This window comes from Ailuropoda melanoleuca, chromosome 10 (assembly GCF_002007445.2).
Source record: "Ailuropoda melanoleuca isolate Jingjing chromosome 10, ASM200744v2, whole genome shotgun sequence".
NCBI classification, from domain to species: domain Eukaryota; kingdom Metazoa; phylum Chordata; class Mammalia; order Carnivora; family Ursidae; genus Ailuropoda; species Ailuropoda melanoleuca.
Window position 1 is genome coordinate 4,154,568 of NC_048227.1, and position 12,270 is coordinate 4,166,837.

Below are 12,270 nucleotides of genomic sequence, written 5' to 3' on the forward strand. Positions count from 1 at the left end.
TCCCCACCCCTGGACACCCCATCCCCGTCCTCCCCCTTGATTCTCCCCATGAGATCCCTCGGCTCTGAGCCTAGGGCCTCCCCAAGCCCAGTCTATTCAACCAAGATGCTAGGAGTGCCTACTGAGTGCTAGACTGGAGCCAGGCCCACCCGGGCCTTGGGACCCTCTCCAGGTCCTGAGATGGTGGAGAGGTAGGCGATGACCTATAGAGGGGCCTCGTGGAGGCATCTATGCAGTCTGTGTGCCATGACACCGGACAGGGGCAGGGGCGATCCCTGCAGGTGATGGTCAAGTAGGACTTGTAGCAGGTGGGCCGGGTGTCCACTGCTCACCGGCCCTGCTTGCGGGACCACCACTGCGTGCGGGACCAACGCTGCTAAATGTGAGGGCTTTATCCCAACGGGTGACGATGAGGACTTGAGGGGCCGTGGGCCGGGGCAGCTGAATGAATGCAATAGGGCCTGGGTTTGGAGCTTTACGTGGAGAGACCTGTCATCAGGATGAAGCAGGGGACAACCTCTGGAAAGGTAAGGGTCCTCCAGGCAGAGGGAGGCACAAGTGATCTGTGACTGTAGGAGCTGTGAGAAGGTGAGGTGCACCTGCAGTCCTCCCCCAAACCTGTCTGCATTCACCCCCAGGGGACACGGCTGGGTCTGAGGGTGAGCTCCTGCCCTCACAGAGGTCCGGGCCCTTTTCAGCCAGCTTGTGAGCCCCAGTCGGGAATGGTGCAGCCCTGCTCTTTCCCAAGCTCCCACCCAACAAGCACCATTATTCTTAAATTTTCTGTAGCATCCCCCAGCCTTGGACCCTCAGGACAGAGCAGCAACCTGACTGGGCTCGGGACTGGTTCAAACCTGCCTGAAATAACAGCTTCTCCCCTCCAAAACCTCAGCCCCTGGCTGGGGAGCCTCTCGGGCCTACTGAGGACTCAAACCGGGGTCCTGCAGAGGGGTGCAGCAGCCCTTCTCCAAGCCTCGCCTTCTCCAGCCCAGAGCACCAGCTGCCCACCCTCCGGCCGAAGCTCACTCTTCACAGTGATTGTCTTTGGCTTCTGGTGTTTTTAAAACGTTTTAAAATGAATAACACTTAAAAATTAAGGGTCTCTTGTAAAAAAAATTGAAAAAATCAGAAGTTCTGCCAACACAAAGGCCATGGTTTACAGGGCACCTGTTAGGGGGCCCTGAGAGGTGACCAGCAGGCCCTGTAGTTGAGGCTGGGGTTTACTGTTCTCCCTGCCCATTTCCATATGGCACCTCCCATCTGGTCCTTTGGAATCCTGGACCCCAGCATAGACCCTTCCCCACCCTTCATCCCCAGGTAGTCCCAATGAGAGGGTCTGAGTGTAGAATAACAGAAGCAGTGGAGGCCAGGTAAAGGGGAACAACAGGAAAGGAGGCCCCAGAGACTGGCACCAGGCCCTGAATGGGGGGTGAGGGGGAAGGATGTTGTCCATCCTGGGGAGAGCAGGAGAGGTGCAGATGGGGTCCCCCGTGGGAGCTGCGACCGTGGCGAGGGGTGAGAACACACCAACCCTCTCCTGCCCACCCTTCCTGCCAGCATGGCCCGTTGGCCAAATCCGCTTCTACTGTGGAGGGCAAGGGGGTCCTGGGGCTGCAGTCATGGTCCAATGCTGAAAGCTGGGTAGAGAACATACGGGGGGCTGGGAGCTAACACAGAACCAACCCTCATCGGGCAGGGACCCTGCATCATCCCAGCATCTCCCCAGAACTCTTCATGGCCTGTCCCCACGGAATACCTAAACCAAAACCTGATTTCTTCCCCTCCCTTCTCGGAGGAGATTTCAACGGCACGGAGTCCACCAGACTCTCCCCACTCAGCAGGCCCTGCCCTCCATCACGCTCTGCCCAAGGCTCTGCTGTCCTCCAGAGGCTGAGCCCCTGGGCCTCTCTATTTCGTCCCCTCTCCGAGCCTCTCTTCCCTCCTGCCCTGTGACAGGTAGGGTGCCCAGAGCTTGTCCAGCCCAGGACACCCAGGTGGTGCAGCCACACAAAGGGCCCACAGTCCACTGCCTGGACGGCACGTCCAAGGTCAAGGTTAGGCTTGGGACACACCCCCAAGGTACTCTCCTTCCCTGCCCCACACCTGTAAGGTCAGAAGCAAGATGTGCTCGGGTAGACTGCCCACTGTTCTGTGGGAATCAAGCCGCTTGATAGGAGCCTTGGTATCTGTGCTTATTTTATAGTCAAATCAATGTAATTCCCCACTCTTATGACCTCACCTGACCCTGTTCCTTCCGGGTCAGCTCTCCTTTGGATCCGGATTGGGTGCTTGGGATGTGGGACTTGCCATCTGCCTCAGACTGGCCAAGCCTCTGCAGATGACCCTCTCCTGGGCCCCAGGTCATCTTTGTGCCTACTCCAAGCAGCGTTAGGCTGTCCCAGATGGCTGGGTCATGCTTGGGACTCTCATGTCCTCAGGTCACCTGGCCTTGACACTTCCAGCCTTTGAAGCCCAGAAATGCCAGGGATTGGCGCTGCTGTGCCCACACCTATAGCACGGAAACTGAACACCACCATAGGACAGGGCTCCTGCCAGGTGGGCCTCTCCTCCCAGATGCTGGAGAGCCAGAGACCCAGATTGCAGCCTTGACTCCCCCTTCTCCTCTCCCCTTCACTCCTTCATGCAGCTATGTTCCCGAAAGCTCTGGGTAGCCGTGCTGCTTGGGTGTCATGAGTCTCACAGCCCTAGCCAAGTCCTGGCCATTGGCCTTCCTGTAGGTTCTCAGGTCCTCAATGGCACCTTCCTCTGAGGCCAGCAGCTTTATCCCTGCTTTTCCTTTATTCTCAGGAGGGATTCTTGCTGGGGCGTGTTCCCTCACACACCTGCACACCCGCTGAGCGTAGGGCCCCGTGCTCAAGCCAGGGGTTCTCTGAAGAGCTCAGGCCCTGCTCTCTAGGTGGTGGTGGGGGGCGAGGAGTCAGAGCCTTCACTTGGGCCCCTGGCTCAACAGGTCCCAAGAGCCAGGGCTGCAGATTGAGCCGTGAAAGCTGACGGGAGGTGCCAGGGCTGAGTGGGAAGGGAAATGAGCAGGAGTGGGGACCCGCAAGAGCAAAATGGAGCCCAGACGTGGCTACGGCGCTGGCCCCACCCACCCAGAGATGCTGCTTAGGGCCCTCGGAATTTGCCGTGGGGCATCTCAGAACTCAGAATCGCAATCCTGCTTGGCAGTGACAGAGAGCTCTCAGAAAACAGTTATAAATGTAGACGAGGCGTCGGGATTCCATATTAGAGAGGGGCTGGGGGCCATTTTTGACAAGAAGAGCTAGGATCCAGATGTGCCCAAGTCCTGCCGATTGTCTGCCTCTGTGAGGGGCAGCTGGTGGGTCAGAAATCGAAGGAACCTCAGAGGAGGGGACCCAGTTCCACTCAAGGCCCCTGCCAGCATGACTCAGCCTGGGGAGAGAGGTACAGTGAGCAGGAGAGCCGGCAGGCCTGTATCAAGGGCTGGTCCACCCTCCCCCCAGCTGTGTCTGAGCCAGAAGGAGAGAGGAGAGGTGGCTGGCAGTATGTCCCAGGGGAAGGCCCTCAGCCCAGCCAGTGACTGACCTGTCAGAAGACAGCTCTTTCCCTGGATTGCACTGGGAAGGGACTGGTGGAGGTGGGCTGGGCAGAGAGGAAGTGGCAACCTCTCCCAGACAGAAGGGCTAGCCTTGGCTTGAGCCCCTCCTGCACCATGCTACCTGGACTGGTCTGGTGGGACAGCAGTAAGGGACATAGGGCCTCCAGGTGCAGAGGAGCACGGGTCCCAACTAGGAGGGGCAGCCTGTGAGCCATGGGCCAGGTGGCATTTCAGCCAAGCCAAAAGAGGGCCAGAAGCTGGAATGTGGGGGGCAGGGGAGACCTGACATGAGCAAGAGCCTGGAGGTGGGGAGCTTGGGGCTAGTAGGGGAATTGAGGCCATGGGGTGGCTGGTAGAGCCCCCATGGAGGCAAGCAGCCAGCAAAGGCACTAGGCAGAGGTGGGTCATGATTTGCCAGCATGGATGGGGGGGCCATGGCAGGTTTCCAGGTGGGCAGCAGGGAGCTGACCGAAGGCTGTTGAAATAATTTAGATGGGAAGTGACCAGCCTTCAAGGTGACAAAGTGTCTTAGTCCATTCGAGCTGCTGTAACAAAGATACCGTCGACTTGGTGGTTTAAACAACAAACATTGGTTTCTCACAGTTCCGGAGATTGGGAAGTCCAAGATCAAGGCGTTGGCAGGTTCAGTGTCTGGTGAGCACCTGCTTCCTAGTTCAGAGCTCGCACTCTGGCTGTGCTTATTCAGTGGAGGGGTCAGGGCAGCTCTCCGGGGTCCCTCTTATAAGGGCACTAATGCCTTTAGTGAGGGCTTCACCCCCATGACCTAGTTACCTCCCAAAGGCCCCTCCTCCTAATGCCTTCACACCGGGGATTAGGTTTCAACATAGGAAATGGGGGTGAGATGGGGCGACACAAACGTTTAGCCCATGGCACAAGGTGACAGGGTCAAGCTGTGGAAATGGGAATTTCTACTTTCCAGGGGGATCCTGTTCACTCTGGGAACATTCCCCGGTTCTGCAATCCTTGTCATCGCTGTAAAAGACTCTGCCCATCGTCCTTCCAGAGGGAGCCCCCCCACCCCAGAACCGTGCCTGCCCAGTCTGTCATACGAGTCCATCCTGGCTTCCCACTTAGGCAGTGCAGGGCAGGCCAGAGGGCAGAAATGAGGACCAGGCAGAGATGACAGAAGTGTCCCCTTCAACAGGGGCAGAGGGTTGAATCCAGACCCCTGCAATGAAGCAGAAAGGAACAGGCAGGGGTGGGGTCTAGACTGTAGACAGATGGGGTGGGGGGTGTTGTGACAAAAACAACTTCCTTAACCAAACTTTTAGTCTCGGCCCCATCTCAATTAGGCCCTGTCTTCCAGCTTCCGTGTCTCTGCATCACCCAGTTTTAACAAAAATCCCGTCAAGTTGGTTTAGCCAGAATCCCCACCCTTGGTATCTGATCACACTCCATATCTGGTCATGGTTCTCACCCCGACCCCCCCAATGTCACCGTGATGTGTGATCGCCCCGGCTTGCCTTCAGCAAGAATCCTGTCTGGTCTGTTTAACCAGAATCCCCCCCCCGCCCCCCTGTTTCTTCTGTCTTTGTAAATGTCCATCCACCAACTTCCCCTGCCCTACTCCGTGGCTGTAAATCTTCACTTGTCCTTGCTGAATCCAGATTCTCTTCTGAGGCCTCTTTCTCCCTATTGCATTAGGTCCTGGATAAAATCTTGTTTCTACTGCTTCGACTACTGCCTGGCTCTGGTTCTTTTTAGTGATGGCACTTCTGCCATCCCCCCACGCTGGGCATGTGGGGCTGGGCGGGAACTTTGGTCAGCACCTCTCTGTGCCGGGCTTCTTGCCAGTCCTTGGCATGACAGCTCAGGAGGAGCCCAGGAGGGCTTCCTGCGGGAGAGAGTTGAGCAAGCCCTGAGTGCTGAGTGGGAGTGAGCTCTGCCCAGATGAGGGGCCAGTCCCTGAAGACAGCAGCATGCCTGCAGGTGGGTCTGTGCAGGGGTAGCGTCAGCCCCAAGCGCCTGTGCTCCTATGGGGACATCGGGGACATTGTGGGCCTCACAGAATTCCAAGTGCACCCACATGCCTTTTGCCTCCCACATTCCCATGCCCCAGCTGGTGAGCCACAGGAAGCCTGACACATAGAATGAGCTTCACGACAATCACTGGGTGGAGGGGGGGAGCTGACAGCCTCCTCACGGCCATCATCCCCTTGGAGGGCCGAGCAGAAACTAGGCGGAAGACCCCGCTGGTAAACTTGATTTCACAACTACATCTTTATAGGCCCCCAAATTGTGACAGATATATAACAGGGACATGGAAGGTGTGTTAACGCGGAAGTCTATGCTTTGGAGGACACCATTTGATTTCTTACATCTTTTTTTAAATGTCTTTTTAAATTAGTTACTTCTTCTCCAGGTGGGTTTGGGAAACCTGTCGAGATTGAGTTCAGCAATGAGCAGCGGGAAAGCCCAGCAAAGTAACAGTTGATGCAAACCAAAGTGTTACTGTTCTCGGGTGAGAGGCGTCCCGATGAGGGTGATCCTGGGCTGCTCCAGCAGCCCCCCAAGGTCATGGACAATCCCCCCTCACGGCCTCTCCCACCTCAGCCCGTTCCTTCCCTCCCCTGCCCTGACTGAGTCAGTCAGCCACCTGCTAAGCCACACTGTTAGGGCAAGAGGCAAAAATCATCAGGGCTCAGATTAAATGGCCTTGTTCAAATTTGATTTGTGCTTATATATTTATTTATTGCGCCATTGACTGTTTATTTATTCCTAAAACAGATAAATAAGTTCAGAGTAAATTGGGAGGGTAAGTCAATCTTACGACCAGAGTTTGTACTGCCTGGCAGAACGTGATACGATGGAGTCTAAAAGAGGAAGGAGGGGAAAAAAGGTCGGAGAGAACTTAAAAAGCCTTTTTATTCTGAAGTAGGGAACTCAGATTTTCTCCTGCAGGTCACGTGGGACAGAGCTGGTGTAAGGGCATGCTGGGAAGGACTTTCAGTAATACCCAGTTGTTACCTTGTCGCCTTTCCTGTCGCTTCTCTTCCGCGTCCTCTGATAGCATCAAGGAGAAGTTCTCTCTGCAGGGCTGCTCGTCTCCAACACCTCTCCCACACTTGTTCATCACCCTTTAAACAAAGACAGGGCAAGCCTTGAATTCAGAACTTCCACCAGGCAACGGGGTCTCCCCATAATTTAAAAACACTGTTTTGTTTCCATTATATTTATTTTTACAGCTGCCTTCTAATTTTGGGCGGGGGCAGCAGAGGGAGAGGGAGAATCCCAAGCAGGTTCCATGCCCAGCTCAGAGCCTGATGTGGGGCTTTATCCCACGACCCCTGGGTCTGGGCTGGGCTGGTGACTTAGTTTGATAATTAGCTTCTGGCATAAGTGACACTGTAACTTCTAAGGCTAGATCATGAGAAGGCTGGTAGATCACCAGCCCAGGTCTCTTGGGACCCAGACCCTCTACCGTTAGATACCCAGGTCACGGGTGGAGAGGTTATGTGTAGCTGCTCCGTGGACAGCCCCACTGAGCTCCCAGCTGACCGCCAGTATCAACTACCAGCCTCATGATGAACCCACGTCTCAGCCCCACTGAGCTGTCGGACAACATCACATGGAGCAGAGGAAGCGCCCAGCTGAGCCCAGGCAATATGTGGAGCCGTCAGAAATAATAAAGCATCTGCTGTTTTTAGCCACTGTTTCGGGTGGATGATTGCACAATGGTTAGCTGAAGCAGAGGGCAATAGGAAAGGCAGGGGACATCTAGAAGGACTCCTGGGTATGCGTCTCAGTGTCTCCAGGTAGATGGTGCTGCCGGCCAGTGAAGGGAGGCATCGGGAGATGCGGGCTTGGCTGGGAATTAAGAGCTCTGTGTGGTCTTCTAGAACTTTAGATTTTTGTAACATCCGAGTCTGTGAGAACAATGAGTCCTCAGGTCCAAGAGAGAAGCCTGGATGGAGGCTGATGTTGCAGGCTGGGTTGGAGTTGCCGGGGGACCCAACCAGATCCTACCTGCGGGGGAGGTTCCTAAGGGCACAGCTATGCCCTTCTACCATCTGGGAGGCTCGCAGTTCATTTCTACAATGTCTGAATTTTGTAACATTGGAACAGTAGAAAGCCTTATCTCAGAAAATCCAATCAGAGGAAAGAATTTATGTTTGATGCTTTCTTGCTTTAGATGCAACAAACATATTCGAAGGGCCTAAGGTGTCCTGGGCACATGTGCCCCTTTGCCCATCCTATTTCGCCTATTGTGTTTGATACACGATAACCCAGAACAATAGACACTCTTGCTCCCATTTTGCAGGCAAGGAAAATTGTCACATAGTAACTGGTGGCAGGAATTCCAATCCCCAAGTCCTCCCTGGAGGAACATTGCTATTTCCTAAAAGATACCCAGCTGACTCAAAGAAAGCAAAGACCAGTAATAAGAGTCAGGCTCCTTTCTGTTTTATAGATTTGATTTTATCTCATTCCCTGGGGATTTTCCATTTCAGAGAATCATGGGCTTAGCCAGCTAGCTCCTGATATGACACGAATACAGCCTCAGGGTCAGCCCAAAGGGATATTTACGTAATCGCTAAGAAAGCAACATGACACCCTGCTCTACTGTAGTGGTGACTAACACATCACCAAGGGGCAGGAAGGACTTCGCACCAGGGTCCCTCTGTCTAGCACTAGTCCCTAAAATACGTAAGAACTGGAGACCTTTCCTGACCCCCTCACAAAAACAACTTGATCCCTATCTTTTCCAAACCCTTGTAGATATGATCATTATATGAAAAATTAAGACTTGTTGTATTCTTGGTAATTTTGTGAGCTTTTTTTTTTTTTTTTTAAATTCACATTGTATGAGCCAGCCTTGAGTCTGGACTCCTTTACAAAATTCCCATCTATTAAGAAACTTCTTTTCTTGGGGCGCCTGGGTGGCACAGCGGTTGAGCGTCTGCCTTCGGCTCAGGGCGTGATCCCGGCGTTATGGGATCGAGCCCCACATCAGGCTCCTCTGCTACGAGCCTGCTTCTTCCTTTCCCGCTCCCCCTGCTTGTGCTCCCTCTCTCGCTGGCTGTCTCTATCTCTGTCGAATAAATAAATAAAATCTTTAAAAAAAAAAAAAAGAAAGAAACTTCTTTTCTTAGTGCTCATGTCTCTACATTTTCCTTTCGTGTCTCCCAACACACATGATTTAGTCAGGCCTCACTGGCTGCCAGCACATAAAGACAGAGGAGCGATCTAAACACTAAGAAGCAGAGTCCCCCACAATGAGCAAGGGCACAGGTGACATGAAGGTGGCAACCATTGACTCAAGTCAAAGAACCCCTGGACATGGCTGGAAATACAGCTAGCAGGTGGAGGGGGAGCCCTTGCCAGGTGGGTGGGCAGGGCAGCTTTGGACCAAGCCACTGCACGGCCTGCGCCAAGGTTCTGCCCATGACATTTGTCCAAGGCAAAAGTACAGGAGGGATGGCTCAGGTGCTGTGGCTCCTGTCCCTCTTGGGCATGGAGGAGGGTGCCTGTTCCTGTGTTTGCTGCCCAGACCCCTGATAGGGGTGGGGGGTGCAGAGTGGCCAGGACTGGGGACTGAGCTGGTTGGTGGTCAGGTGGCAAAAACAAGGTGGAGGGAGAGTTGGGTGATGAGGGCAGGGATCAGAAGTGAGCAGCCCCCACCCCGGGGGACAGAGACTGATTCATGGGGCCTTTCAGGAGCCACACTTGGCTGGGCTTCCAACTAAGGAGTTATTGGGGGAGGGGGAGTGGGCCCAGAGGGCAGGCCTGCTTAGTCTTAGATGCCTATCAGAATGGAGAAGCCTAATAAAGGGGGACAGAGATGCTGAGAAGTTCTGGGGAGAAGTCAGGGCGGTCAACAGGAGGAATTTGGGAGTCTGGGGCCAATGGGTTCCACAAAATCTAGCCCCTAGCTTTCATTCCACCACCTGTCTCCTGTAACACCTATGACCCAGCCATCTGGAAACTCTCACTGTTCCATCAGGCCCTCTCAGGCTCTGATCCATTGCACCATGTGACTTCTGTCTGGACCGCCTTCCCCTCTAGTCCCTCCTGTCCTCACCTTGCAAACACCTTATGCCCCAGCAAGACTTCTGTGAGGCCACTTGTCTCCCCATGTCAGAGGCAGGTGCCCTGTCCCCCACAGCCCGTCCCATTGTATGACCATTTACGTGTGTGTCTCTCTCCTACTGGGCTGTGAGCTCTTCAGCAATGCCTGTCAACGCCTGGGACAAACCCCACCCAACACGTGGCCTTCACCTACCAACAGGCTCGGTCTACCCACCTGGATGTGGGTCCCTGTCCTGGGTTCCCCGGAAGCAGACTGCAGAATGTTACTCAAGGAAAGGGCCAGGGGAGGCTGGTGGGAGCAGGGGTGCAGCACAGGGTTGGGGGTGGGGGAAAGGAGAGGGTCTCAGGCAAAGCCCTACAGGGGCAAGGAGGCTTCCACCTCATCCCAGAGCTCCTCTGGAGCAAAAGTGCTGCCTCAGACTCGTCCCCACGCGAGGAAGGGAGCCGGGCTTTCACAACTCTTCAGAGGTGGGTTGGGGGCCACCTCCCTTTCTGAGAGATGGAAGAGCCACAGGTGCTGCTGGGGGAAGCCAGGCAGGGTCAGGGGAGCCCACGTATTTGCAAAAGGATCCACCCAAGATGTGGGCAGAGAGTCAACGTTTGCTCAGGCAGCTCGTTGCCGCACACAAATCCACTCACACCACACATGGATTCCACTCGGGGGAGCATGCTGACAACAGAAGGCTTGGGGGGATCACCCCCAGTCGGCCCTCATCTCCCCCGTCATCCCTGGGTCCCCCTTGCCTTCAGCACCTCTGCTGTTCTAGAAGGCCCATCTAACAGGGTGACTTGGACCTTCACCTCTGAGGGGTCAGATCCCCAGTTGAAAGATCTGACACCCCCTCACCTCAGTGAATGGTTACTCAGGGAAACAGCTCTGGCCCATCGGTGGCGGGAGGGGGGGAAGTGGGGGAAGGAAATCACCATCATACACGAATCACTGTATATACAGTGGCAGAGGAAGGGAAGATGCAGCCATTTCTGAACTGATCTAAAGCTGTCCTTAGGAGATGCCCAAATTAGCCTCCTCAAGCGTCTACCCTTGGGTCCCCATCCCTCCCAGCAGGGTTTTACTGAATAAGCCCATCCTAGGCCAAGGGACTCAGGTTAGAAGGACGAGTCTGGGGTGAGGAGCACTGACCATGGGACTGAATACCAAGGCCTTTGCTCTAGAGCGACCAGGAAAATATTCTGTAGAAAAACTGGTGGCAAGACACAAAATCCAGCCGTGAAAACAGAGACAAAACAATGTATTTCTTCATTTAAATTTATTTTTCACTTTTTGTTTCTCACTTAACCAACACATTTGTAAAATGTAGCAGGCTGTGTTAGTAAAGGAGAAGCAGGGAGCAGAGAGGGGCAGGATCGAAGCAGCCACGCGGGAAGTCAAGAGCAGAAAGCACTTGGGGGCAGAAGGGGCGGGCAGCCTCCTCCACTGTCCTGCCTTCCCACAGGCATGAACATCGCCAACGCTCGTACAGACCCCCCAGACAATTGCGTAAACGTTGTAAAGAGCATTTCTGTTGCCTCCAACCTTTGTCCCCCAATTTCTCCCCCTGACCCCACCAGTGATGGGTCAGGATCTGCTCTGGCCAGCGCCCTGCATAGCCTGGCCCAGGAGAACCCTGCCCCTGGGTCTCAAGGCCCCAACCCCCTAGCCTTAGTCCCTGGGCAAGCAACAGAAAAGCTGAGAGCCCGCGGATCCCAGGGAGGGGCAACCTCAGAGCTCTTTCCCCAAGGGGAACACGGAGCTGGACTTCGGAGAGCATTCTCAGAATGCCCTCTGCGTCAGCTGCTGTCTCCTGCTCAAGAGGACACTGACAGGCCACTGTGCGTGCGGGACCTCGGCAGCGACGAGGGCGAGAGCCTGCCTCCACACTCGCTGGAACCCTGGGCTCCCTTGCAGGGAAGGTTTAGCTTCAACCCAGGAAAGGGCTTCCTGGCATTTGTGCATTGACCCCGTGGACACTCTGACCCTGTGCTTATGAACACAAACATTTTAATCAGGATGATATCCACCCTGATGAATTTTCATTCTAGAAAGTACTTTCAAGGCAAATGCCATTGAGGACAATTTAATGCCTTGATCGGTTTTCTACAAAGTGCAGATAAATTTCCTTTTTTTCCCCATTTTTTTTTTCTTGAAGAAATTTTCACCAGGATCAAATCCTATTCGTGTGCGTTTTACCACATATATTTGATTCCCTGGTTAGTGTTCGATGCATGTCTAATGTCACCGACGGTCACACTGTCACCGGCAGTTTTCTCCTGTGGCTCCCACTTCTGCGAAGTACAGTTTTCCGGGGGAAGGGCTTTGGCAGACTCCTCACGGCTCGATTCCCAGTAACAAATTCGTGGCGGCGTGCTGTTCGCACTGAGGCGCAACACCCCTGCTTTTTGGCCCCGGGGGCTTGCGTCTTGTGGCCCTTGGAGCGTTTCCGAGGGTTGGTGCGCGAACGTGGCCTCCCCCCCCGCCCCCCCGCTAACCAGGGAGAGAGCTGGGGGAACCGGGCGGGAGGAGCCCGCGCCCTCCCTGATCCCAATCCCCCCCTCCGTCACAAAAAAAAAAAAAAAAAAAAAAAAAAAAAAAAAAAAAAAAAAAAAAAAAAAAAAAAAAAAAAAAAAAAAAAAAAAAAAAA

At 54.3% G+C, this 12,270-nt stretch overlaps 1 protein-coding gene across 1 annotated transcript in view; it reads right to left on the reverse strand.

Moving 5' to 3' along the window:
* The window catches only part of ZNF316 (zinc finger protein 316), a 33,354-nt gene that overhangs the window by 15,826 nt on the left and 5,258 nt on the right, over nt 1–12,270 (reverse strand). The window contains exon 3 of the mRNA XM_034669526.1: nt 6,569–6,678. Within this exon, the coding sequence (XP_034525417.1) occupies nt 6,569–6,678 (110 nt within the window). The remainder of the gene's footprint in view (nt 1–6,568; nt 6,679–12,270) is intronic.